At 41.6% G+C, this 27,124-nt stretch overlaps 2 protein-coding genes across 3 annotated transcripts in view; both read right to left on the bottom strand.

Annotated features, from left to right (window-relative positions):
• LOC137429171 (trans-1,2-dihydrobenzene-1,2-diol dehydrogenase-like) overlaps positions 1–15,453 on the bottom strand; it is an 80,199-nt gene extending 64,746 nt beyond the window's left edge. Inside the window, exon 1 of one of the 2 annotated variants that reach the window (XM_078777839.1) lies at positions 15,222–15,453. In XM_078777839.1, the coding sequence (XP_078633965.1) occupies positions 15,222–15,317 (96 nt within the window). In that variant the 5' untranslated portion in view covers positions 15,318–15,453. The remainder of the gene's footprint in view (positions 1–15,221) is intronic. The other variant, XM_078777836.1, reaches the window with a different exon arrangement.
• Positions 15,454–25,694: 10,241 nt separating this feature from the next.
• LOC137429199 (trans-1,2-dihydrobenzene-1,2-diol dehydrogenase) overlaps positions 25,695–27,124 on the bottom strand; it is a 68,883-nt gene continuing 67,453 nt past the window's right edge. Inside the window, exon 7 of the mRNA XM_078777828.1 lies at positions 25,695–26,382. Coding sequence (XP_078633954.1) covers positions 26,261–26,382 — 122 coding nt within the window. The 3' untranslated portion in view covers positions 25,695–26,260. The remainder of the gene's footprint in view (positions 26,383–27,124) is intronic.

The raw sequence follows: 27,124 nt of genomic DNA, 5'->3' as shown, positions 1-27,124 counted from the left end.
CCCTGGCATTAATTCAGCGATCGACCGGGATCCTTGGATCCTAAGCCGGCACCCTAGCCGCTAGCCCAACACCAGGGTTGGGATAAATATTGTAGTCAGGTTATATTATTATAGTATTATAGATAATTATATAGTTTATATTCATAATAGTCAGGATAAATATTATTTTGATAGTTATGGTATGCCACCGCCTGTTGAAGTAATACAATTCTTACAGAATGGTGTTTATCAAACATTTCAAGTTCAAGAAATTAATTCTAAATGTTGTGGTCAATTATGTTTTTATGTATTATTTCAACTCAACAATAATGAAAATTTTTATGATATCATTTTTAATCTAATATAAATGACATGTCGGAAAACATGGTTCTATCTTTGGAGAATCCTCTCAGGATATTGATTTATCAAATTATTATACAAAGGCACAGGCTGAACGACAAAAATATAGTATAAGTAAAAATATTAATATGAAGAATACTTATAAATTAATCAATTATCCAAACCCTACAGATGCGAATGACTTGATTAGATTCAGTGATTTATCACAATATATATCTTTAAATAAAACAGCACGTTTTGTTAAACAAGTAAAATTCACAACCACAACACCTGGTTATACTGACCATACACCTTTCCTCATTAAATTTAACTATCTGCTTACAATTGAATTTTATAAAGAAGGACATATAGTTAATATGCGAATTAATAAATGGGGGTATGATATGCCTGATTTAGGGTATAATTGGTCCTTTTCAATAAACTTAGAAGACCTACATGATTTTAATCAGTCTCATAAAGAAGAATATTATCTGCTTGGTGAGGATAAGGATTTATGTGGAAGTACAATTAGTAAACAACAAATACATGATTTTAAGAAAAGAAAAATATATGATAGTATAGCGATGGTTAGCATGACAAAGAAGGAAGGTAATGAGATCAGGATAGAAAGCCGAGGAATACAAACCGATTTGGTAGTGGGAAGATGGGGTGGTATTACCTGTCATAATATTAATCTCACATATATTTCTGATACATAAATGGCAGGAAGGAGACTACAAGAGAATTATAATTTTTGTATTCAAGGATACCTACAAGAAAAGGGTGCTCGGTATTACATACCTTATGATTTGGAGCATATACATGGGATTTTTGTCATAAAAAACTGGCGTTATACTGATATTGCTAAACCCACAAATAGAGACTTGTTTAAAATATTAAATAAAAATGAACTTCTCAAAGTTATGAAATATAAAACTTTTAAAAATCATCAACAAATCTTATTGGTATCCTATTATGAGAAAAATAATTATTGATACAAGAATATCTCAAAATCCAGATGAGTATATGTATAATATTCTTTGGGGTTCAAACTCAAGGGTAGCAAGGGAAGGAGTTGAAGAAGAGAAGGAGGAAAGAGAGAAGGAGGAGAAGGAGGAAAGAGAGAAGGTGGAGAAGGAGGAAAGGGAGAAAAAGGAGCAGGAGGAGAGGGAGAAGGAGGAGAGGGAGGAAAGGGAGAAAAAGGAGAAGGAGGAGAGGGAGAAAAAGGAGAAGGATGAAAGGAAGAAAAAGGAGAAGGATGAAAGGGAGAAAAAGGAGAAGGAGGAAAGGGAGAAAAAGGAGAAGGAGGAAAGGGAGAAAAAGGAGAAGGAGGAAAGAGAGAAAAAGGAGAGGGAGGAAAGGGAGAAAAGAGAGAAGGAAGAGAGGGAGGAAAGGGAGAAAAGAGAGAAGGAGGAGAGTGAGCAAAGAGAGAGGGAGGAAAAATATAAAAAGATGGAAATCAGTGAGATTCGTAAAAGATTGAGTGTTATTACAGCAAATAAATCAATCTCAATGCACCGAAGAGGAAAATAAAGAATTAACGACTCTTACTAAGATAATGATTTTAAAAATGGTTGAGATGAGTTCAGCGAGGAGATTTACATGAAGAAGACAAAGATTATGTGGTTGATGATGTTGGTGTTATTGACTTTAGTTAGTTTTATTTGTAAATAAATGGAGGAGAGAGTGAAGGCATTCCTTAGGATTCTTTATGTTTTAAAAATAAAGATTGAAATCTATATGTTAAAAACCAAAAAGGTTTTGATACTCTGTCAGAATTTTTCTGATAAATAAATGAGTTATTGTCTCAAATGTAAAAAGAAAACTAAATCTAAAAATATATCTTATGTTAAAGCTAAAAATAATAGAGTTTATCAAAAAGGAATATGTGAAGTGTGTGGCTCTAAAAAGTGCCAATTCATCTCTCCTAAAAGTGGAGGAGACATACAAAAGTTTCTGTCAGGAAGTAAATTTACAACAACTGGAATTCCAGGGGAATTACACCTTCCAGGGTATTCTTTCTGTGGTCCAGGAACAAACTTGGATAAAAGATTAGATGAGGCTGACAATCCTAAACCTTGGTCTAAACCTATAAATAGGGTTGATGAAGTGTGTATGAAACATGAAATTGCTTATGGAAATACCACTACATTGGATGAAAAACATGAAGCAGACAGAGAAATGTTGTATAATTTGTCTTTGATACGAAATCCTACGTTGAGAGAGAAAGTTGATAGGTTTATTGTAAAAAAAAATGATAAGTGTTAAATTGAAACTTGGTCTTGGTTATTCCTCAAAAACTATTAGGCTCTAATGATGTCATCAAGCCTGAGGAGCTTTTGGCTGAAGAATTACACAAACCTATAATCACCAAGTTTAAAAGAAGGAAGGTTTATTCCAAAGACACTGACCACATATGGTCCGCTGATTTAATCGAACTAAATAATGATAAGGGATACTGGTATGCTTTAACCGTTATTGATTTGAGAAGTAGATTTGCTTGGGTTGTTCCTTTAAAAAATAAAAAGGGTGATGCTTTAATGTTAGCCTGCCAACAAATATTTAATAAAAGTAAAAGAAAACCAAAGAAGTTATGGACTGACGAGCTCGGCAATTTCCATCTTGTCCACGGTCCGAGCGGGAGTTATCTCCCTGCTTTGTGGTCGGATTGGCACTCAGGTATTTGGAACTCCATTGACCAATCACCCTGGCCAATCTCGACCGTAAAGGAGCGTTATAGCTTCCAGGATTGGGGGAAGGCCAGCTTAAAAGACAAGGGGATTAACCCCCCCCCCCTTGGTAAGGGGAGCGCCGACCCCGAATCCGCAACAATTGGTGTCAGGAGTGGGATTGGGCCCGAACCAAATTTTTTATATTAAAATTTTTTTTTTGTCAAAATTACGAGCGGCCGAAATTTTTATTAAAAACCAAATTAAAATCGTGCTATGGATAGTCAAGGCGATCGGATGCCAGTAGGGTAGATAGCAGAAGGTTTAGAGTCAACCCAGGACCCCAGGGAAGAGGTGGGAGTAATGGAGGAGGATAATGAAGGTGTGGTAGAGGGGGTTGCAGGCACACAAAATGGCGGCGCCGTGCACATGGCCGCGGTAGCCGAGTCCGCGGCGCCAGTGAATATGGACCTTTTCATGGTGCAGATGATGGGGTATATGGCAAAAATGGCTGAAAAATCCAGCAGAGAAATGGAACAAATGATGGAAAGGAATAGTGAGCGATTGGGAAGCCAAGTTGGGGGATTGAGTAAGGAAATGGGAGAAATGAGGGCTAATAGTGAGGGAATGGAAAATAGAATGGGGGAGCAATTGGGAAGCCAAATTGGGGGCCAAGAAGTCAAATTGGTAGGATTAGAGGGCAAAGTAGGGGACCAATTGGAGGACATAAATGGCCAAGCCCGGGGAGTAATTGAGGGACTGGCGAGGGGCAAGCCAGATATGAAACAAGGGAATGGGAGAGGGAGGCTAACCACAGGTTGAGCGAGGAGGTCGCATTTGTACGCGATGAGGTAGCGCGACTCGAGGAGCGCGGGTTGAGCGAAGTTGAGATAAGCGAAGTCACGTGGACGGGTATAGAAATCGCGACCCGGGGTATGGGAAAGCCAGCGACCGCCGAAGTAGAGAAAATTTTATTAGCGGCAGCGGTCGTCGAAAAGAAAGAAATCGAACCAATAGTGGAAATTGGGGCGGAAGAGACGGACTTAGAAAAGCACTCGCGGGAGGAAGAAATGGAATGCACGCAAAGTCTGTATTCGCATTGTGATGCCGTGCTTAACCCCAATGAAAGTTTGCAGGTGTTGGAGCAAGGAAGAAGAAGCACCAAGGCGAGTCGGGCTGTATACGGTGCGAAAAGATTTTGTGGGAAAGTGTTTAGCGCAAAAAGAATTTTCGCGCGCTTGGGATCCCAGCGTAACCCGGGTGGTTGTGGAAGGTCTGTGGTGCGCTAAGTGAATGGAAATGGCACGCGTGTGTGAACGGCGCCAGAGCGCAAGTGTGTTACCGAGTGCGAGCGTGAATGCACATCGGAGCGTGATCGTGAGGGTGAGAGTGACACGGAGTGCAAGTTGGTTGTGGTGAGTGTGTGAGAATGCACACCTGAGTTGGTTGTGGCGAGTATGCGAGGGTGCACACCTGGGTTGGTTGTGGAGCACGTGATTGGGTGTGCGATGGGGGATTGCACACCCGTGGGTAGGTGTGCGCTGAGTAGGTGGATGCAGAAGTGCACACCCGGGAGTGTTACGAGGTGTGTAACAGAGGAGTGTGTGATAACAGAGTGTGTGATAACAGAGTGTGCGACGAGAATGGATGCGCGAGGGGAATGCGTGGGATGTACGAAAGGCGTTGGCGCACGTGAATGTGTAACAAAAACACGCCTGGTGTGAGAATGCAATCCGAGCATCGACGTTGACCGGGTTAGCGTTTAAGCCGACGTTTAGCCGACGCGAGCTCTCGGGGTGTGACGGGCTTTGTGTGCTGTGGGGACCGGCGGAGGTCGTAGCCGTGGCGGTTTCTCAAGAACCGCTGTGCGCGAGACGCGCCGGGCTCCGCCCTGTACGGTCGATTCCGCGCTTTGCCAGGCAAAGTGGGCGGCCCACTTCGAGGGTAGGTAGGAGGGGTCCGAGCAGCGCCCCCTTGTGGTGGCGGCACTCCGGCCAGGCAAGGCTGGGCCACCGCGCATGGGAGCGAAAGTCCCTGTGTAGGGATGGTGCTTGGAGCCTTGGCCCGACAAAACCTCCTCCCCTGAATCCGAATGCCGGATGGACCCAACCTGCAGGAGACAGACCACCCGTATGCACCACGCGGCTTTGCGAAGCCGAGCTTTGAAAATGCATTGACGCACCGAGGCTCATAGTACAGTGAACGGATAGTGATAGTGATAATGGCAAATGGTATCTGATGTAGATGGATGGTAGTTTTACCATTCACTACATCTCTTTGGGCAGAGGAGCTATAGTTTTATGGGGTATGGCGGTGAAAACCTAGCCAGGGAGGGCTTGGATAATGATTAGGGATCTAGGAAATGACCATAGGTAACTGTACATTTAAGTAGTGACATTATACCTGTAGTGGGGACGTGGGCAGATTAGATGGTTGATAACGACGTGGGATGTGCAATAGTATAAGGGGTGACAGGGGAGCACTAAGTTAGAGGGGAAACCAGGTAGATTAGATGATGCAGTGTGTTTGTAGTGAGAGTAATGAAATGAGGAATTGGTATGGAAGTTCTTTGTGGTGAGCTTGTTGAAAAGAGGCATTGCTCGTGAATGCTGTGTGTGTGTGTAGAAAGTGTCTTGAGCAGAGTATTGTGAAAGGTGTGATTGTGCATCGAGTGACTGACTTGCATGGTGGCAAGTGAGAATGGTTGGATGGAAAAAAAAAGGTCTGGAATAAATGGTCTGGAATGGATGGTGTGGAGTGGGAGTGTGAAATACGTGGAGTGGAGTGTATGGTGCGAAAGGGTGAGTGGGGGAAGGATGGACCCCCTTCACGAATACCCAGGCAGGGTAGTTTAAAAGTAGGTAGAGGGAGTAGGTAAATTTGGTGGATATTGACATCTGTGGTGCTGAAAGTAGCAGAGTACTGCTTGGTTGGTGCGTAAGTGAAATGAAATGGCTGGGCGTGTGGCCTGTTAGTAAGAATGGTTGAATGGGCACTCCGCCACTGTTAGTCTGTCGGCCAGGTGAGGCCGCAGGTCAGCTCTGGGAGCCAGTTCAGAGTTAGTGTTCAATGGGGCCCGAGGATCCGGAGGATGGACCCGGGTAGCCCGACGCCAGAGAGGGCACCAAGGGGGTAAGGGAGCCAGAGGGCCTTCCCCAGGTAGGTTAGGGTGAGGAGCAGGTAAGCTCGGGTGGTGACGTACAGTGGCGGAGGTGTGCAGGTGAGCAGACCTGCTAGGGGAGCCACACGACCCAGCCCTGAAATTGTGCGAGGGCACAGGGAGTAGAATCGGGGGAGTGAGACCCCAAATTGGTGAGCACCACAGTATGTTCAATGGGAATTGGTTTTTAGAACTGCATAGTGTAAGATGGCCAATGGGTTGGCAGGGAAAGACCCCGGGGAGAGTAAAGTGTGTTAATGTCATTTAGAAGTATAGCTAGGATGAAAGTCTCTTCACACCATCCGCATCCACTCACCAAGGTGGTATAACTCCACACCATGTTTTGTGCAAATGTTTGGAATGGTGAGACACATCATGATGTGGGGGTGACAGTTGTTATTCCGTCTCTTCCTCCTTAGGGGGGATTGATGATGAATTTGGAACTAGAGGGAGATATGGGGGACGGGACAGAGCGACGGTTTTGATAAATGTGTAGATTGTGTAAATACTGCTCGATTGATTGTCACGTTGTTGAACGGACTGCGCCGGGGGATTGATCGCTTGTACGGACTTGGCGGGGAGAGCTCGAATATTACGGACTGCGCGGAGCACACCTGGTGATTGACGATCTCGTTTGAAAGGCACGTATGAACATTGAGAGAGAGAGAGGCAGCAGGCGCACATATTACGTACGCAACAATCCAGCCCTGGCATATGAAAAGGTCCGGTCGTGCGCAAACGACACGCGGAGCTGCCGGCCGTTCTTTGCCGCGGACTCGGAGCCTGGACGGGATCCCTTCGCCTGAAACCATCTGCTTGGACCTTCCTCCCCTACCGATTACCATCTCCCATGTAAGTCTGTCTGTTCGTCCTGGGGTTAAGTAAGATTGTATAGTTAAGGTTGCCCTGTGTCTGCTTCTTCTTCTTCCTGTATATTCTTTCCCTTTCTTTTCCTCTTCTTTGGTTGTTGTAATAAATCATATTTTTTCTTTCTTACCTTTTGGTTTCCTCTCCATTCGAGCCTCTCCTCCGTCCTTTCTTTCAATTGAGTGCCTGTGGCACGAGTTCAGAACCGTTCAGGATCGGTTAGTCTTTTGTTAATGGCTCGCGCTTCGGATTGCTAAACCGCTCGGCAATTTCCATCTTGTCCGCGGTCCGAGCAGGAGTTATCTCCCTGCTTTGCGGACGGATTGGCACTCAGGTATTTGGGACTCCATTGACCAATCACCCTGGCCAATCTCGACCGTAAAGGAGCGTTATAGCTTCCAGGATCGGGGGATGGCCAGCTTAAAAGACAAGGGGATTAATCCCCTCTTGGTAAGGGGAGCGCCGACCCCAAATCCGCAACAATATATATATATATATTATATTATATATTTATATATATATATATATACACACACACACACACACACACACACACACACACACACACACACACACACACACACACACAGTGGTGTAGTGATTGTGGGCTTGGGGAGGGGCGGAGGGGGCGACCACACCAGGCGCGCAGTGGATGGGGTGCCAAATGACACCCTCAAGCAACTGTTTTAATGCTCCATTTGTTTGTATTGTGTACAAAGTATAATGCAACGAACTCGTTAGATCACGAAAAGCAACTTTCAGAACCACTTTTTACAGTTTAAACTCCGTGCTTCGTGTCGATGTGTCATGTTGATGTTTTCAGACTCTTTACATCCGAATTACCTTTTTTCCAAAGTCCTATTTCTATCACCTGCACAGTTGTCCGTGAAGTTAGAAGATGTCCTTTTGCCCGATTCAAAGTGAGGGTTGAACCATTACAAAAATTGGGGATGTTGTGGATATCTGTTTACAAAAGGAGTATGTGAATGCGTAAATATGGTAAATTATGGACTATGGTAATCCGATAATGGTTCGAATCCTGTAAAGGCCTGAGTAACATAATGTTAGACACGAATAGGGCAATAGTTCGAATCCAGTTATGGACTGAATCGGTTAATCGTTCGAATGCAGTAATGGTTTGAATCCGGTAAACGTTTCAATCGACGAAAGGCTCGAATCCGGTAAACGTTTCAATCGGCTAAAGACTCGAATCCGGTAAACGTTTCAATCGACTAAAGGCTCGAACATGGTAAACGTTTGAATCGGATAAAGGCTCAAATCTGGTAAACGTTTGAATCAGCTAAACGCTCGAATTCGGTAAACGTTTGAATCGGCTGAAGACTCGAATCCGGTAAACGTTTGAATAGGCTAAAGGCTCGAATCTGGGAAACGTTTGAATCGGCTAAAGGCTCAAATCCGGGAAACGTTTCAATCAGCTAAATGACTCGAATCCGGTAAACGTTTGAATAGGCTAAAGGCTCGAATCTGGGAAACGTTTGAATCGGCTAAAGGCTCAAATCCGGTAAACGTTTCAATCGGCTAAATGACTCGAATCTGGTAAACGTTTGAATCGGCTGAAGGCTCGAATCTGGTAAACGTTTGAATCGGCTAAAGACTCGAATCCGGTAAACGTTTGAATCGGCTAAAGGCTCGAATATGGTAAACGTTTGAACCGGCTAAAGACTCGAATATGGTAAACATTTGAATCGGCTAAAGACTCGAATCCGGTAAACGTTTGAATCGGCTAAAGACTCAAAAATGGTAAACGTTTGACTGGGCGAAAGACTCGAATATGGTCAACATTTGAATCGGCTAAAGACTCGAATCCTTTAAACTTTTGAATCGGCTAAAGACTCGAATCCGGTTAACGTTTGAATCGGCTAAAGACTCGAATCTGGTAAACGTTTGAATCGGCTTAAGGCTCAAATCTGGGAAACGTTTGAATCGGCTAAAGACTCGAATATGGTAAACGTTTGGATCGGCCAAAGACTCGAATATGGTAAACGTTTGAATCGGCTAAAGGCTCGAATCTGGTAAACGTTTGAATCGGCTAAAAGCTCGAATATGGTAAACGCTTGAATCGGCTAAAGGCTCGAATATGGTAAACGTTTGAATCGGCCAAAGACTCGAATATGGTAAACGTTTGAATCGGCTAAAAGCTCAAATCTGGGAAACGTTTGAATCGGCTAAAGACTCGAATATGGTAAACGTTTGAATCGGCCAAAGACTCGAATATGGTAAACGTTTGAATCGGCTAAAGGCTCGAATCTGGTAAACGTTTGAATCCGCTAAAAGCTCGAATATGGTAAACGCTTGAATCGGCTAAAGGCTCGAATATGGTAAACGTTTGAATCGGCCAAAGACTCGAATATGGTAAACGTTTGAATCGGCTAAAGACTCGAATATGGTAAAGGTTTGAATCGGCTAAAGGCTCAAATCCGGTAAACGTTTGAATCGGCTAAAGGATCGAATCCGGTAAACGTTTGAATCGGCTAAAGACTCGAATATGGTAAACGTTTGAATCGGCTAAAGACTCGAATCCTTTAAACTTTTGAATCGGCTAAAGACTCGAATCCGGTAAATGTTTGAATCGGCTAAAGACTCGAATCTGGTAAACGTTTGAATCGGCTAAAAGCTCAAATCTGGTAAACGTTTGAATCGGCTAAAGACTCGAATATGGTAAACGCTTGAATCGGCTAAAGGCTCAAATCTGGTAAACGTTTGAATCGGCTAAAGGGTCGAATCTGGTAAACGTTTGAATCGGCTAAAGACTCAAAAATGGTAAACGTTTGACTGGGCGAAAGACTCGAATATGGTCAACATTTGAATCGGCTAAAGACTCGAATCCTTTAAACTTTGGAATCGGCTAAAGACTCGAATCCGGTTAACGTTTGAATCGGCTAAAGACTCGAATCTGGTAAACGTTTGAATCGGCTTAAGGCTCAAATCTGGGAAACGTTTGAATCGGCTAAAGACTCGAATATGGTAAACGTTTGAATCGGCCAAAGACTCGAATATGGTAAACGTTTGAATCGGCTAAAGGCTCGAATCTGGTAAACGTTTGAATCGGCTAAAAGCTCGAATATGGTAAACGCTTGAATCGGCTAAAGGCTCGAATATGGTAAACGTTTGAATCGGCCAAAGACTCGAATATGGTAAACGTTTGAATCGGCTAAAAGCTCAAATCTGGGAAACGTTTGAATCGGTTAAAGACTCGAATATGGTAAACGTTTGAATCGGCCAAAGACTCGAATATGGTAAACGTTTGAATCGGCTAAAGGCTCGAATCTGGTAAACGTTTGAATCCGCTAAAAGCTCGAATATGGTAAACGCTTGAATCGGCTAAAGGCTCGAATATGGTAAACGTTTGAATCGGCCAAAGACTCGAATATGGTAAACGTTTGAATCGGCTAAAGACTCGAATATGGTAAAGGTTTGAATCGGCTAAAGGCTCAAATCCGGTAAACGTTTGAATCGGCTAAAGGATCGAATCCGGTAAACGTTTGAATCGGCTAAAGACTCGAATATGGTAAACGTTTGAATCGGCTAAAGACTCGAATCCTTTAAACTTTTGAATCGGCTAAAGACTCGAATCCGGTAAATGTTTGAATCGGCTAAAGACTCGAATCTGGTAAACGTTTGAATCGGCTAAAAGCTCAAATCTGGTAAACGTTTGAATCGGCTAAAGACTCGAATATGGTAAACGCTTGAATCGGCTAAAGGCTCAAATCTGGTAAACGTTTGAATCGGCTAAAGGGTCGAATCTGGTAAACGTTTGAATCGGCTAAAGACTCGAATATGGTAAACGCTTGAATCGGCTAAAGGCTCGAATCTGGTAAACGTTTGAATCGGCTAAAGGCTCGAATATGGTAAACGTTTGAATCGGCCAAAGACTCGAATATGGTAAACGTTTGAATCGGGTAATGGCTCGAATATGGTAAACGTTTGAATCGGCTAAAGGCTCGAATCCGATAAACGTTTGAATCGGCTAAAGACTCGAATCCGGTAAACGTTTGAATCGGCTAAATACTCGAATATGATAAACGTTTGAATCGGCTAATGGCTCAAATCCGGTAAACGTTTCAATCGGCTAAATAACTCGAATCTGGTAAACGTTTGAATCGGCTAAAGACTCGAATCCGGTAAACGTTTGAATTGGCTAAAGACTCGAATCCGGTAAACGTTTGAATCGGCTAAAGGCTTGAATATGGTAAACGTTTGAATCAGCTAAAGACTCGAATCCGGGAAACGTTTGAATTGGCTAAAGACTCGAACATGGTAAACGTTTGAATCGGCTAAAGACTCGAATCCGGTAAACGTTTGAATCGGCGAAAGGCTCGAATATGGTAAACGTTTGAATCGGCTAAATGACTCGAATCTGGTAAACGTTTGAATTGGCTAAAGGCTCGAATATGGTAAACGTTTAAATCGGCTAAAGGCTCGAATCTGGTAAACGTTTGAATCGGCTAAAGACTCGAATCCGGTAAATGTTTGAATCGGCTAAAGGCTCGAATCCGGTAAACGTTTGAATCGGCTAAAGGCTCGAATCCGGTAAACGTTTGAATCGGCTAAAGGCTCAAATCTGGTAAACGTTTGAAACGGCTAAAGGCTCGAATCCGGTAAACGTTTGAATCGGCTAAAGACTCGAATCCGGTAAACGTTTCAATCGGCTAAATGACTCGAATCCGGTAAACGTTTGAATCGGCTAAAGGCTCGAATCTGGTAAACGTTTGAATCGGCTAAATGACTCGAATCCGGTAAACGTTTGAATCGGCTAAAGGCTCGAATCTGGTAAACGTTTGAATCGGCTGAATGCTCGAATCTGGTAAACGTTTGAATCGGCTAAAGGCTCAAATCTGGGAAACGTTTGAATCGGCTAAAGACTCGAATCCGGTAAACGTTTGAATCGGCTAAATGACTCGAATCCGGTAAACGTTTGAATTGGCTAAATGACTCGAATCCGGTAAACGTTTGAATCGGCTGAAGGCTCGAATCTGGTAAACGTTTGAATCGGCTAAAGGCTCGAATCTGGTAAACGTTTGAATCGGCTAAAGACTCGAATCCGGTAAACGTTTGAATCGGCTAAATGACTCGAATCCGGTAAACGTTTGAATTGGCTAAAGACTCGAATATGGTAAACGTTTGAATCGGCTAAAGACTCGAATCCTTTAAACTTTTGAATCGGCTAAAGACTCGAATCCGGTAAATGTTTGAATCGGCTAAAGACTCGAATCTGGTAAACGTTTGAATCGGCTAAAGACTCGAATATGGTAAACGCTTGAATCGGCTAAAGGCTCAAATCTGGTAAACGTTTGAATCGGCTAAAGGGTCGAATCTGGTAAACGTTTGAATCGGCTAAAGACTCGAATATGGTAAACGCTTGAATCGGCTAAAGGCTCGAATCTGGTAAACGTTTGAATCGGCTAAAGGCTCGAATATGGTAAACGTTTGAATCGGCCAAAGACTCGAATATGGTAAACGTTTGAATCGGGTAATGGCTCGAATATGGTAAACGTTTGAATCGGCTAAAGGCTCGAATCCGATAAACGTTTGAATCGGCTAAAGACTCGAATCCGGTAAACGTTTGAATCGGCTAAAGACTCGAATATGATAAACGTTTGAATCGGCTAAAGGCTCAAATCCGGTAAACGTTTCAATCGGCTAAATAACTCGAATCCGGTAAACGTTTGAATCGGCTAAAGACTCGAATCCGGTAAACGTTTGAATTGGCTAAAGACTCGAATCTGGTAAACGTTTCAATCGGCTAAATAACTCGAATCTGGTAAACGTTTGAATCGGCTAAAGGCTTGAATATGGTAAACGTTTGAATCAGCTAAAGACTCGAATCCGGGAAACGTTTGAATTGGCTAAAGACTCGAACATGGTAAACGTTTGAATCGGCTAAAGACTCGAATCCGGTAAACGTTCGAATCGGCGAAAGGCTCGAATATGGTAAACGTTTGAATCGGCTAAATGACTCGAATCTGGTAAACGTTTGAATTGGCTAAAGGCTCGAATATGGTAAACGTTTAAATCGGCTCAAGGCTCGAATCTGGTAAACGTTTGAATCGGCTAAAGACTCGAATCCGGTAAACGTTTGAATCGGCTAAAGGCTCGAATCCGGTAAACGTTTGAATCGGCTAAAGGCTCGAATCTGGTAAACGTTTGAATCGGCTAAAGGCTCGAATCTGGTAAACGTTTGAATCGGCTAAAGGCTCGAATCCGGTAAACGTTTGAATCGGCTAAAGACTCGAATCCGGTAAACGTTTCAATCGGCTAAATGACTCGAATCCGGTAAACGTTTGAATCGGCTAAAGGCTCGAATCTGGTAAACGTTTGAATCAGCTAAATGACTCGAATCCGGTAAACGTTTGAATCGGCTAAAGGCTCAAATCTGGGAAACGTTTGAATCGGCTAAAGACTCGAATCCGGTAAACGTTTGAATCGGCTAAATGACTCGAATCCGGTAAACGTTTGAATTGGCTAAATGACTCGAATCCGGTAAACGTTTGAATCGGCTGAAGGCTCGAATCTGGTAAACGTTTGAATCGGCTAAAGGCTCGAATCTGGTAAACGTTTGAATCGGCTAAATACTCGAATCCGGTAAACGTTTGAATCGGCTAAATGACTCGAATCCGGTAAACGTTTGAATTGGCTAAAGACTCGAATCCGGTAAACGTTTGAATCGGCTAAAGGTTCGAATCGGGCAAAGGGGGGGAGAGGCAGGTGGTGAGAGTTATTGTCGTTGCTGCCGTTATGTTTCTCAGGCAATTACCGATTCAGTCCACTACTGGATTTGAACCATTAACCAGCAGACACGATTATACCTCACCACCACGTAATTCAAAACACCTCACCACCACATAATTTAAAACACCTCACCACCACATAATTTAAAACACCTCACCATCACGTAATTTAAAACACCTCACCACCACGTAATTTTAAGCACCTCACCACCACATAATTTAAAACACCTCACCATCACGTAATTTAAAACACCTCACCACCACATAATTTAAAACACCTCACCACCACATAATTTAAAACACCTCACCACCACATAATTTAAAACACCTCACCACCACATAATTTAAAACACCTCACCACCACATAATTTAAAACACCTCACCACCACATAATTTAAAACCTCACCACCACATAATTTAAAACACCTCACCACCACATAATGTAAAACACCTCACCACCACATAATTTAAAACACCTCACCACCACATAATTTAAAACATCTCACCACCACATAATTTAAAACACCTCACCACCACATAATTAAAAACACCTCACCACCACATAATTTAAAACACCTCACCACCACATAATTTAAAACACCTCACCACCACGTAATTCAAAACACCGCACCACGACATAATTCAGAACCGCACCACCACGTTATTGAAAACACTTCACAACCACAGAAACAAAAGTTCCAGAGAGTAGTTCAGTGACAACACAGATACTGCCCAGATATGTAGATATATAGATAAATGACTGTACCTGAGTTGCTGTTTTGGCATTGTTTACACCAATCATAATTCAAACAATTAATTTGATACACATACATATATATACACACATATACACATACATATATGTATATATACATATATAAATAGATATATTCATACATACACATACATACATATACATACATATACACAAATATATATATACATACATACATACATATACATTTATACATATACATACATACATACATACATACATGCATATGCATACATCTATACAAACATATTCACAAACATATACACACATACATATACAAACATATATAAATATACATACACACATACATACAGACATACATACGTACATACATACATACATACATACATACATACATACATACATACATACATACCAGTATACCGTATACATATAAATTGCAGTGGACCTGAAACTTATCGAGTGCGTCAATTGTATCCTGTGGTTACATTTTCGAGATAACATCATTTTTATATCATGTTCAGCTGTTTAAAAGTTTGGCAAATAAATACCTTTGGTCTGCGCACGATATTTAATGTCCTGGCAGCATTACAAGTTTATCCCTCATGAATCATGCAAATAGACTTGATATTGCAACGCGTAACTTCACAATTCATTGTCTAGCTTCGGTCCCGTTGAGTTGAGTGAACAAGCGGAGTAAGTAACTCGGGGTTACCGATTACCTGGTGCTCATCTGCGGACATGGTTCTCAGCACGGTTGTGAAGTCATGGCTAATTTTCCCCGCACCACAAACACCCCATCTTGTCGGGCCCGGCATCGTTTTACAAACGTATTATTGCTCTGCAGAGACGACGTGAACGTTGAATGACGAGATCGTCTTTCTGTTCTCTCGAGTTTATTGGACAGGCCACGTGAAAACAGGGGCGTGCCTCAGATTGTCCCGCCTCCTGTCCTGTCAATCACGTCACCTAACAGCAATGCAGAATCTTCTTCAAATAAGTTGAAGGCGTTCTTGGAGACTGTGTACCTCCAGTGGCATGATTTCTCATATTCTATGTCGGTAGAGTCCGACTCTCGATCTATATAAAATAACTTTATCTCTTAAGGAAAGTTTAACAAATTTGTACGAGTCCCAAAACTTCGGCGGGGGGAGGGAAGAAGGGCACCAAAAGAATATGAGATTTTCATGCACGACAGGAGACGGGGTTTTCCAATCACTTCTGTGTGTCTGTCTGGGCCGTAACTTTTTACCATTTGAGTTTTGTCATCAATTTTTCACCGAAGCTTTATGATGATAATACAGAGAAGGCAAATTAATAATTTTGTCAAAAGGTCAAGAGGTTAAAGATCAGCGTCACATAAAATCATCATGCTTCATCCAAATGTCCTGAAATTTAAATTTACCATTTGAGTTTTGACATCAACTTTTCACCAAAGATTTATAAAGAAGGTAGGGAGAAGGCAAATTAATAATTTGGTCAAAAGGTCAAAGGTCAGCGTCAAATAAAATCATCAATTTTCAACCAAATGACCTGCAATTTCAATTCACCATTTGAGTTTTGTCATTTAATTTTCACCGAAGCTTTAATATAAGAATATGGAGAAGACAAATTTATTATTTTGTCAAAAGGTCAAAAGGTTAAAGGTCAGCCTCACATAAAATCATCAATTTTAAACCAATTGACTTGAAATTTAAATTTACCTTTCGAGTTTTGCCATCAACATTTCAAGAAAGCTTTATTATGAGAATATGGAAAAGGTAAATTAATAATTTGGTCAAAAGGTCAGCATCACATAAAATCGTCAATTTTCATTTGATTGATCTGAAATCTTAAGAATTTGCATATTGGATCGCTGAATTACTTCACCAATCAAAAGCTAGAAGCTGATTGTTTTTTTTTTCATCAAAAGGTCAAAGGTTAAGGTTGCGTAAAATTGCCAATTTTCACCCCATTGACCTGAAATTTAAAGAATTTGCATATTGGGTCACTGAAGTCATTCACCAATCAAAAGCTACAAACATTGTTTTTAGATCAAAAGGTCAAGGTTGCATAAAGTCACCAACTTTCACACGATTGACCTGTAATTTGAAGAATTTGCGTATCGGATCACTGAATTGGTTCACAAATGTAAACACGTGAAGTAAGTACTAGTACAAGTGGAGTAATCTGCACTTTTTAAGTCGATTGTTTGTTTTTAGATCAAATGGTCAAAGGTCAAGGTTGCATAAAATCATCAATTTTCTTCCAATTGACCTGAAATTTCAAGAATTTCCATATTGGGTCACAGAATAGGTTCACCAATCAGTAGCTGGAAGCTTATTTTTTTTAGATATTAAGCTCAAAGGTCAAGGCTGCATAAAATCATCAATTTTCATTTTGTATTTTCTTTTAAACCGTTTTCGATATTTTGAGCATGCAGAAGAACAACAAGAAGACGACTGAATACAAACGGACGCGGACGGGCTTTGCATTTTCAGATTCTTTCTGGTTTACTTTTTGTATACATAGTCGAGGCGCATTGAAGAGCTTGTACATTGAATGGATCAGGACATGAGGACAAAAGGAACGAGAGAGAGAGAAAGAGAAAGAGAAAGAGAAAGAGAAAGAGAAAGAGAAAGAGAAAGAGAAAGAGAAAGAGAGAAAGAGAGAGACCGACAGCGGTGATGAAGGCCTTGCTGAACATGGCACTGTTCTGGACTTGTTGATTAATCAATCAGTACACCTCATATGGACCCAGAAGAAATTTGATTTCGTGGTTCAGGTGGATGACTTGTTTGGACGCCTTATTGCTTCCGAGTTGAAAATGAACAGGGATCCATGCCAGACGGAAGCCTCTCCTCAGTGAAAGACACATGAAAGCCCCCTTTGAGCTTGCAAAAAAGCACCAAAAGGACTCTCAGACTGTGAGAAACAAGATTCTATGGTCTGATGAAACCAAGATTGAACTGTTTGGCTTCAGTCTGGCCACTCTGCCATGAAGCCCAGATCGGTGGAGTGTTGCAGTGATGGTTGTCCTTCTGGAAGTTCCTCCCATCTCCACGCAGGATCTCTGGAGCTCAGCCAGAGTGACCATCGGGTTCTTGGTCACCTCTCTTACCAAGGCCCTTCTCCCCCGATTGCTCATTTTGGCCGGGCGGCCAGCTCTAGGAAGAGTCCTGGTTGTTACAAAGTTCTTCCATTTAAGAATTATGGAGGCCACTGTGCTCTTGGGAACCTTAAATGCAGCAAAAAATTTTTTTGTAGGCTTCCCCAGATCTGTGCCTCCACACAATCCTGTCTCTGAGCTCTGCAGGCAGTTCCTTCGACCTCATGGCTTGGTTTTTGCTCTGATATGCATTGTCAGCTGTGAGACCTTATATATACAGGTGTGTGCCTTTCCAAATCATGTCCAATCAAGGTGGACTCCAATCAAGGTGTAGAAACATCTCAAAGATGATCAAGAGAAATGGGAGGCACCGGAGCTAAATTTCAAGTGTCATAGCAAAGGGTATGAATACTTATGTCAATGTGATATTTCAGTTTTTTCTTTTTAATGAATTTGCAAAACTTTCCAAAATCCTGTTTTCTCTTTGTCGTTATTGGGTATTGAGATTAGATTGATGAGGGAAAAAATGAATTTAAACGATTTCAGCATAAGGCTGCAACATAACAAAATGTGAAAAAAGTGAAGGGGTCTGAATACTTTCTGAATGCACTGTAACCTGTATTTGATGCAGACCTTGCCAAAGATGACCTCATTGACCTGAGGACAAAGGAAATGATACGACATGAGTTGAACTCGAAGAGTCTTGGAGAATTTTGGTGTTCCTTGACACAAGCCCACCCTCGTCTGGCAAAGCGAGCTGTGGGAGCTCTGATTCCGTTTGCAACCACATATTTTTGCGAGTCATGATTTTCAGCACTTGTTACCATAAAAACGAAAAGTAGAAATCGATTGGATGTCAAACATGACATGCGTGTTGCCTTGTCAAAGACCACTCCCCAATTTCATCTTCTTATTGAAGCCAAACAACAACAGCCTTCTCACTGAAATGTACTTTTGAGCAGAATTGAAGTTTATTTTTTGTTTAATTTGCACAATTTGGATATATTTCATTTTATTCAGGGAACGGTCATTGATTTTTGCATGAAAAAAAGTGAGATATATTCTTTGTAAAGATTGTTTTTTTTATTCTGATTATGACGGTATGTGAAGGAAATAATTTTCCTAAGCAATAAAATGTATTTATTGTATGCAAAATTTTGTGTTTATGTGCTCATGTGCATTTTTCTGGGGAGGGGTCCTTAGCTTTCACCAGATTCTCAAAGGGGTCCATGACTCAAAAAAGGTAATGAACCCCTGATCTAGTTTGTTCAATGGTAATACATAATAATTACAAATAGACTTCAGTATTTTATTTCATCATTTATAATATAAATATACAAGCATCATTCCAAACTTATTGACTTTTGTTATGTCAAGAATAGTATGTACACAGTATGTATCTCAGTATTGCTTTTTATTTCGTTATCTTATAGTATTACATTTTTCAACTATCGGATGTGAGTGTATGTTAATCTTTCAAACCCGAACTGCCTGCCAACAGTTTCAAAAAAAAAAAAAAAATCAGTATCTAACAGTCTAGTGAGACCTTCAGAGAGGGTTTAACATGTTTAAAGAGACAGTTTAACATGTTTAAAGAGAGGGTTTAACATGTTTAAAGAGAGAGTTTAACATGTTTAAAGAGAGGGTTTAACATGTTTAAAGAGAGAGTTTAACATGTTTAAAGAGAGGGTTTAACATGTTTAAAGAGAGAGTTTAACATGTTTAAAGAGAGAGTTTAACATGTTTGAAGAGAGAGTTTAAGGGTAGAGTCGAAGCAATCAAAACCAGAATCTTATCCAGGTTCGTCCTGATGACTCCATCTTTGTCTATTTGGGTTCCTCCTGATACTCCAGTGCTGTATTTGGTCAGTTATTTAATTAAAGAATGCTCAAATGTGGAAAAATGACATTTTTTGTGTGCGGACATATTCCAGTGAATTTCACCATTTTCTTCCCTTTGAGGTTCCCTCAAGATCATTTATACTTGATGGAGGACATATTCAGCAGTATAAAACAGCAGAGATACTTTTAGTTGCAATTTGTTCAAGGTTGACCAAATATTTTTCACAAAATGCCTGAACTACAATAGTATTGTCTCTGAATATTCAGAGAGACATCTCCAACCTACCCTTTCTGTCAAAAGTTTTGGAACGCGCTGTAGCCACTCAACTCAAACATCACCTCTCTGCCAATAATCTGTATGAAACATTCCAATCCGGATTCCGCTCCAACCACAGTACTGAAACTGCTCTCCTCAAAATCACCAACGACCTTCTCCTCTCCTCTGACGCTGGCAACCTCAACATTCTCATCCTCCTCGACCTCAGCGCCGCCTTTGACACCATCGATCACACCATCCTCCTCACCCGACTTGAAACCACCTTTAACATTACCGGCACTGCCCTCTCTTGGATCAAATCATACCTCTCTGACAGACGCCAGTTCATCTCCATCAATAACTGCAAATCCCCCACTGCTCCCCTCCCCCAAGGTGTCCCCCAAGGTTCAGTTCTTGGCCCCCTCCTCTTCATCCTGTACCTGTCCCCCCTTGGTCACTTAATCCGCCGTCATGGTCTCCAATTCCACTGCTTCGCCGATGACATCCAGCTTTTCATCTCCACCAAGTCCATCTCCACCGCCACCCACTCTATCCTGACAAACTGCATCACTGAAATAAAATCCTGGCTTCAAATCAACTTCCTCAAACTTAACTATGATAAATCTGAAATAATCATCATTGGCCCAAAAACCGCTCACACAATCCACCCATAACTTTGCCCTCAACATCGACGGTTTCCCAGTATCCACCTCCCCTCACATCCGGAATCTTCGCATCATCTTTGACCAAACCCTCTCCTTCGACAAATACACTAAACAGATCACAAAGACAGCCTTCTTTCACCTGAAAAACATCGCCCGTCTCCGTCCATCCCTCTCCTCCACGGCTGCAGAAACCCTCATCCACGCCTTCATCACCTCCCGTCTGGACTACTGCAACAGCCTCCTCTATGGTTCACCCTCAATAATCACCAATAAACTCCAATACATTCAGAACTCCGCTGCCCGTCTACTCACCCATTCCCGGACCCGTGACCACATCACCCCCGTCCTTTACAAGCTTCACTGGCTCCCCATCCCCCAGAGAATCCAGTACAAAATCCTCCTCTTGACCGACAAAGCCCTCCATAACCTGGCCCCATCCGACCTGGCTGACCTCCTCTCCAGACACACTCCCACCCGCAACCTCCGCTCTGCTGGTACCAACCTCCTGACCCCCCCCCCCCCATCCGGACCAAATTCAGATCATGGGGGGACAGGGCCTTCTCCATCGCTGCTCCCACCCTCTGGAACTCACTACCTCACACCATCAGAGACTCCTCCTCACTCACCACATTCAAAACATCACTCGAGACCCACCTGTTCAACACTGCATTCAACATTTAACCCACAGCATTTAACCCCTGACTATCTCTTCTCCTACTCCTTCCTTTTGCTTTGATTATTTACCTATTGATTTTTGTCTTTTTGCACTTGTTTTTTGTACTCTGTCAAAGCGTCTTTGGGCTTCTTGAAAAGCGCCATATAAAATAAATGTATTATTATTATTATTATTAACATAAGATTGTACCATAATTATTGTTTTCCTTCATACAAGCTTAAGTACTCGTTATTTCATGAAATCAACACATTTCTGCATTGCAACTGTGAACTGCACACAACAGCTTCCGAAGATGCTGTAACGTCAAAAACGCTCTACCAAGCAAATATCTCTTGGATTAATTATTGGATCATTGGATTAGCTGAATGGTAAAGAAACGAGAACTTTTAATTCGCACTAAAGTCGAATGAGGGTGTGGATGGAACTTTCAAAAAACTGCTTTGGTCACAGTGAACCAGCTAAAATATTTTGTAAGTTTCATAACGTACATTTCTTTTGGTAAAACGATTTATTATTTTGATGTTGCTCAAAAAATATTCCGATAATTAGAAGGCAGAAAACGTATTAATGTATACACAAAACAAAAATTTAGTTTTGTTCAAACACCGTGGCTGACACTCATTGTACTTTAAAGAACACCGATTGAGAACCAATTGAAGACCACATATTGTCTTTAAAGAACACTTCAAACTTGTCTGAAGGCAAGTCTGGTGTTATTGATATCTTTCTAAACAAAAATGTGATTTGTGTGACAACTTTGAAAAAAAATTCACTTTAGCTTTCCAATGTCAAAGCTTCAGAATTTTGCAAACGAAGACAAAGAGAAAGATAAACGGCTTGCTCAAGGGCAGGATCAAAAGAATAGGCACGCACGCACTAGCCCTGAAGATGACCAGTCTCAACAAGAGAACCTCTTCGTTCCTCCATATCAAAACACTGTATATAACCTCTTCAAGAGAACTTCAAGAAAACAAGAGAACCAAGGCAAAGAAAACCTTCCATTCTGGGTGCCACAGAGAACCCTCACATTAATCCAATATTGACATCCTTTACCAATTGTAATAATTGCGCACATTTGCATTACCAAGAATATAATCAAAAGAGCCTGTATAAATTAGTGAGAGGATACTTTTGTTGCTTTGTTTCATAACTATCTCCTAAAGGAAGTCTTCATGTCAGAAATGACAGTTTTAAATGTCAAAACCATCCCCAAGTCAAAGGGTGGGAAATTAATCATGGAATGGAAGACACGTACAAATATAGCCCTAAGCATCAATCTGGCAAGACCATCAAAATAAATCTCATAAGGGATGAGAACCATGTGCTTGATTATACAGAATAGAAGTGACTTTCATCATAACAAATATCTCTCGTCCTCACACCATTTCCCATTAAGTTGTGGATGGTAACTCAGCGCATGTATTATTGATTCACTTTTATTATGAACTGGCTGCCCAGGCCTGACATTTGAATCGAGATGGAAGTATTAGGAGGGGAGGAAATACTGGAAGTAGCAAGTAACATGGTTGGGATAAGAATGGTTAATAGAGGTAATAAAGATCATGGGTCTTGGGATGATAAGATTTGGGGATGATAAGAGATTATGGTGTACTGATTACTTGATGTATTGGATGGAAAAGTATGACTGAACAGCCTCTGAAATGTAGTTCCACATGTGGGAGAAGTGAGGAATGAAAGAGTTGAGGTTTGTAGTCTGGGTGTTACAAGTTTAAGCATGAGCGAGTTACTGGAAGAACATGTGCAAACTGTAGTAGATCGGGAGGGTCAGAGGACTGAAGGGGTGATAGAGAATGATGAAAGAAGAAAACACACACTACTGACATATGAGGGCAACATAACCTGTGCTTCGGCCTCATCACAGGAGGTCACAGGATATTTTGAGAAGTTTGGATTCCATGGAATCCAATAAACATGTGTTATTGGAATTCCATCGAATAGCAAAGAGCTTTACTCCATTGAGCTATGGACAAAGGCCTTGTGGACTGCAGTTCTGTTTTACCAAGGAAAGACCTGGACCGATAGAGTATGCCCATCCTGTGGCTGGCTTTGAAGGTGAGCTTTGCTATGTGGTTGGCCTTCCGGGGGAACCTCCGATTCTTCAATGAATAATCCTCCCGGAGCACTAGGAAAGTAAAGCATCATTCAATGAACCTACCCATGTATTTCCTTGGTCATCCACGGGAAGAGGTTCAGCCTCCTTAACTTCCTAGCCTCACCATCAGTCATGACCTTTCTTAGGCCGACGACACAGCAAAGCTCGCCTTCAACACCTGCCACAGGCTGGGCACACACGATTGATCCAGGTCTTTCCTTGGTAAAACAGACCTCTCAGTCTACAAGGCTTTTGTCCATAGCTCAATGGAGTAATGCTCTTTGCTTTTCCAGGATTGAAGGACATGTTCTATTTATCAGAACAGAGTTTAATCATTTCATGATCAGCAGAAAGATGTAGCTGTTGTCTGCCTAGAAGAGGAATGGGTGTACTGTACGATACAATGTGGAGTCTGGAAAAGGAAGATAATTTTCCAAAAGGCCATTTATAAAAATGAGGAACAAGTATTGGCCAAAAAACACTGCCTTGGGGAATTCCAGCTTCCACTGGATGAGAGGAGAGGGTTCCATTTATAAGACGTTGACTGTCTGAGTGGAGGAAGTAAAAATCCAGGAATGAAGGTGGCCTTCTATGCCATAAGCAGAGAGCTTTGCAAGCAAATCAGGATGCCACACTGTCAAATGCCAAAGATATGTCCATGGAGACAACCCTATCCTCTTGTATGACATTGAAGACCTCCATGCATTGCTGAGAGATGAGCAAAAGTATGTCCAGAGTGAAGTGACTGGGATAGGATCCACACTGATGGTCAGAGATCAGGTTGTTTGAAAACAGGAAAATGACATCAGAAGCATGATGGATTATAAGACTTGCTTGCAATTGGAAGTAAGCTCACTGGCCTATAGATGGTGAGATCGGTTTTTGCAACTTTGCTGTGGATGGGAGTGATGATTGGTGGCAACCATGCAGAGGGGAAGCAGCTAAAAGAGGACAAAATGAATTGGGCAGATAGATGGGAGGCATGAACGGTAGAGCAGGATTTGAGAACATGGGCACTGATACTATCCGGTCCGATCACCAAAGCAGGGTCAAGACAAAACAAGACAAAACAACAAAAACTCAGGTGAGGATAGAGTCCAATGGATAGTTTGTACACCGGGGTAAGATTAGGATATTCAACAAAATTGACTCAATTCATCCTCGTCACATCCCCAACCTGTCTACCCAATTTTGGCCGAATCTGTCCATAACTTTAGAGATATCCTACTCACAAACGAGCAAAATGGCAGGTGAAAACATAACCTCCATCCACGTTTGGTGGCAGAGGTAATGGAGCAGGTAAATTCTCGTATCTAGATCCGGATCCGGATATTCACCAAAATCTAATCAATTAGTCTTTATCACACACCCAACCCATCCACGAAATTTCATCTGAATCCGCCCATAACCTTTTGAGATATCCTGTTCAAAGAAAAACAGACAGACAAGTGTGAAAACGACCGCTGTCCACCTTCGGTGGTGGAAGTTATGAAGCAGGTGAGACTTTGTGAAATCACGATCAAAAGTTAAGGCAGTGATTAAGACCATTTGATCACTTGTGTCATACCATGGCCACATCCTACTGCAGGTTAAGCAAAATCACTAAACAGCTAACACAAAGAGATTATGGCCAAGCTTTATTCTTCTCACCAGATCTACTCTTCAAAAGCTGCCATGACCTCCTTAACATCCATTATCTAAATGCAAATCAACAGTCAGACTTGCATCCCTTTGGAAGAGTAACATTTTCTGAATGGCATTATTTATGCCCTCACATTGCACCAGAATCCTAGCTTTGGTCAAATGAATTAAACCCCATTGGGGATCAAGTGCAGGAATATACAGCTGGATGGCAGGCAACTAGCAAATGAGCAATCTACGACACTCAAAAATGGGGCAGAATATTGTGGCGGGTGGGTAGGTATTAATGAGAGGCTAGTGTAGGCAATTAGGTCATAAATCACAGCATAGAGACAAAGTGGAATTTCAAATGCCTCAAATATTGACTGGGAAAGGACATGCTACTTGGAGGAAGGAAGAAGATACAGCAATCCTTTTTATGATAGACAGAGACATAGAGACATAGAGAGAGACACATATAGATAGGCAGAGAGAGACACATATAGATAGGCAGAGAGAGACACATATAGATAGGCAGAGAGAGACACATATAGGGAGAGAGAGGAGAGGAGAGGAGAGGAGAGGAGAGGAGAGGAGAGGAGAGAGAGAGAGAGAGAGAGAGAGAGAGAGAGAGAGAGAGAGAGAGAGAGAGAGAGAGAGAGAGAGAGAGAGAGAGAGCCAGAGGGAGAGAGAGAGAGATAGAGATAGAGTAGATAGAGATAGAGTAGAGTAGATAGAGTAGATAGAGTAGATAGAGTAGAGATAGAGATAGAGTAGATAGAGTAGATAGAGATAGTCATAGACAGAGAAAGACAGACAGACAGAGAGACAGAAATACAGACAGAGACTGACAGAAAGACAGACAGAGACAGACAGAAAAAAAGAGCTCCACAAGATATTATCATGGGAAACTCTCAAAAATGAAGGACCAGTATGCAATGTTCACATGTATTTTTATTGTATGTTAACAGCATTTGTGTAGAACAGTTTAAACCATGGAGTAAGGATGAGATGAAGAATGGCAAAAATGCACTATGAGAAGCATCACATTCACCTTTTTCGGCACAAATCTACTAACAGATGAAAAAAAAATAAAAGAAGAATGATTCAAGTGGAGATGTCAGACATGTAGAAGGAAGGCAAAACCGAAATAGTAATAATAAAACACGTATTGAACAGCATAATTCGGAAGTTTGAGACAATACTTTCAAAATGTTTGTTTAAGATCTAACTTGCACTTATATATCAATCCAAAGCAGGCTAACATTTAAGGATACTACAAGAAAGCATGATTCTTTATAAAACATACTCATAACTATTTACTCAAATCTAAGAGGTTAAAGAACTTTGCAAAAAAAGAAGGCAAAGATGAAGGACAGATGCCTGTAAAAGGGTGTGGCTCAAAACACAAAACCTGTGTACAGGCTCAAAAGAACAGGCACCCCCCTACGTAGCCCTGAAGATGACTAGTCTCAACAAGAGAAAACAGACAGCGTCCGGTATCACACGGTTGAGGCCTTGGAGGGAGACGCCTCCGAGACACCCAACTGTGTCAAAACCTTCGTCATGATGCTGCTCAGCAATTCACTCTCAGCCAGAGGCATGGTGGGGCTTTCCTTGAGTCCTGAAAATATAGTGTAGAAACAAAAAAAACACTGCAAAATAAACTAAAACTAAAATTTGTCATTTATGTTTGAATGCATGATCCAAATTTTGCAATTTTAATATTGTTGAGCATTTTGGTCAGTCTGTTCGTTATCTGTTGATGAGACTTTCAAAAAGACAGCACCTGGCCTTAGCCGCCTCCTAATGCATTCAAAATTATCATAAATTGTACCATTCATGTGATGAGATCCCCAAGCATTTAGCCCCCCCAGTGTTATAATCATGGTGAATAAAGTAGGGGCAAGGGGTAAATCTATTTGTGCTCAGTGCAGGAGTACTGCAGTCTTCCCATATGTGTTTATTACTTGCAAAATCGAAGATTTTTCTCGTATATTGGTCGGTTGCGTTTGTGGTTCTGTCTGTCTGTTTGTTTGTCTGTCACCGGCCTACAGGTCACAATTCTAAACCGATCGTCACGAAACTTCACTAAATGGTATAGTTCGTCATAAGTAAGAGGCCAATTGTTTTTGGGGTCAAAAGGTTAAAAGGTCAACATAGGCCAAAGGTCACCAACTTTGCCAAATTTCTAAAATCCTCAATTTTCATCTGATGGACTTGAAATTAGAAGAAGACTTGCATATCTGGTCACTGAATTCAACCACCAAGTATTTTTGAGGTCAACATAGGCCAAAAGGTCAACATAGGCCATATTTCTGAAATCCTCAATTTTCATCTAATTGACTTTAAATTTGAAGAGAACT

Source organism: Myxine glutinosa, chromosome 1 (genome assembly GCF_964187855.1).
Source record: "Myxine glutinosa chromosome 1, kmMyxGlut1.1, whole genome shotgun sequence".
Lineage (NCBI taxonomy): Eukaryota > Metazoa > Chordata > Myxini > Myxiniformes > Myxinidae > Myxine > Myxine glutinosa.
The sequence above is the reverse complement of the archived record's forward strand: the minus strand, read 5'-3'. Positions and strand labels throughout refer to the sequence as shown.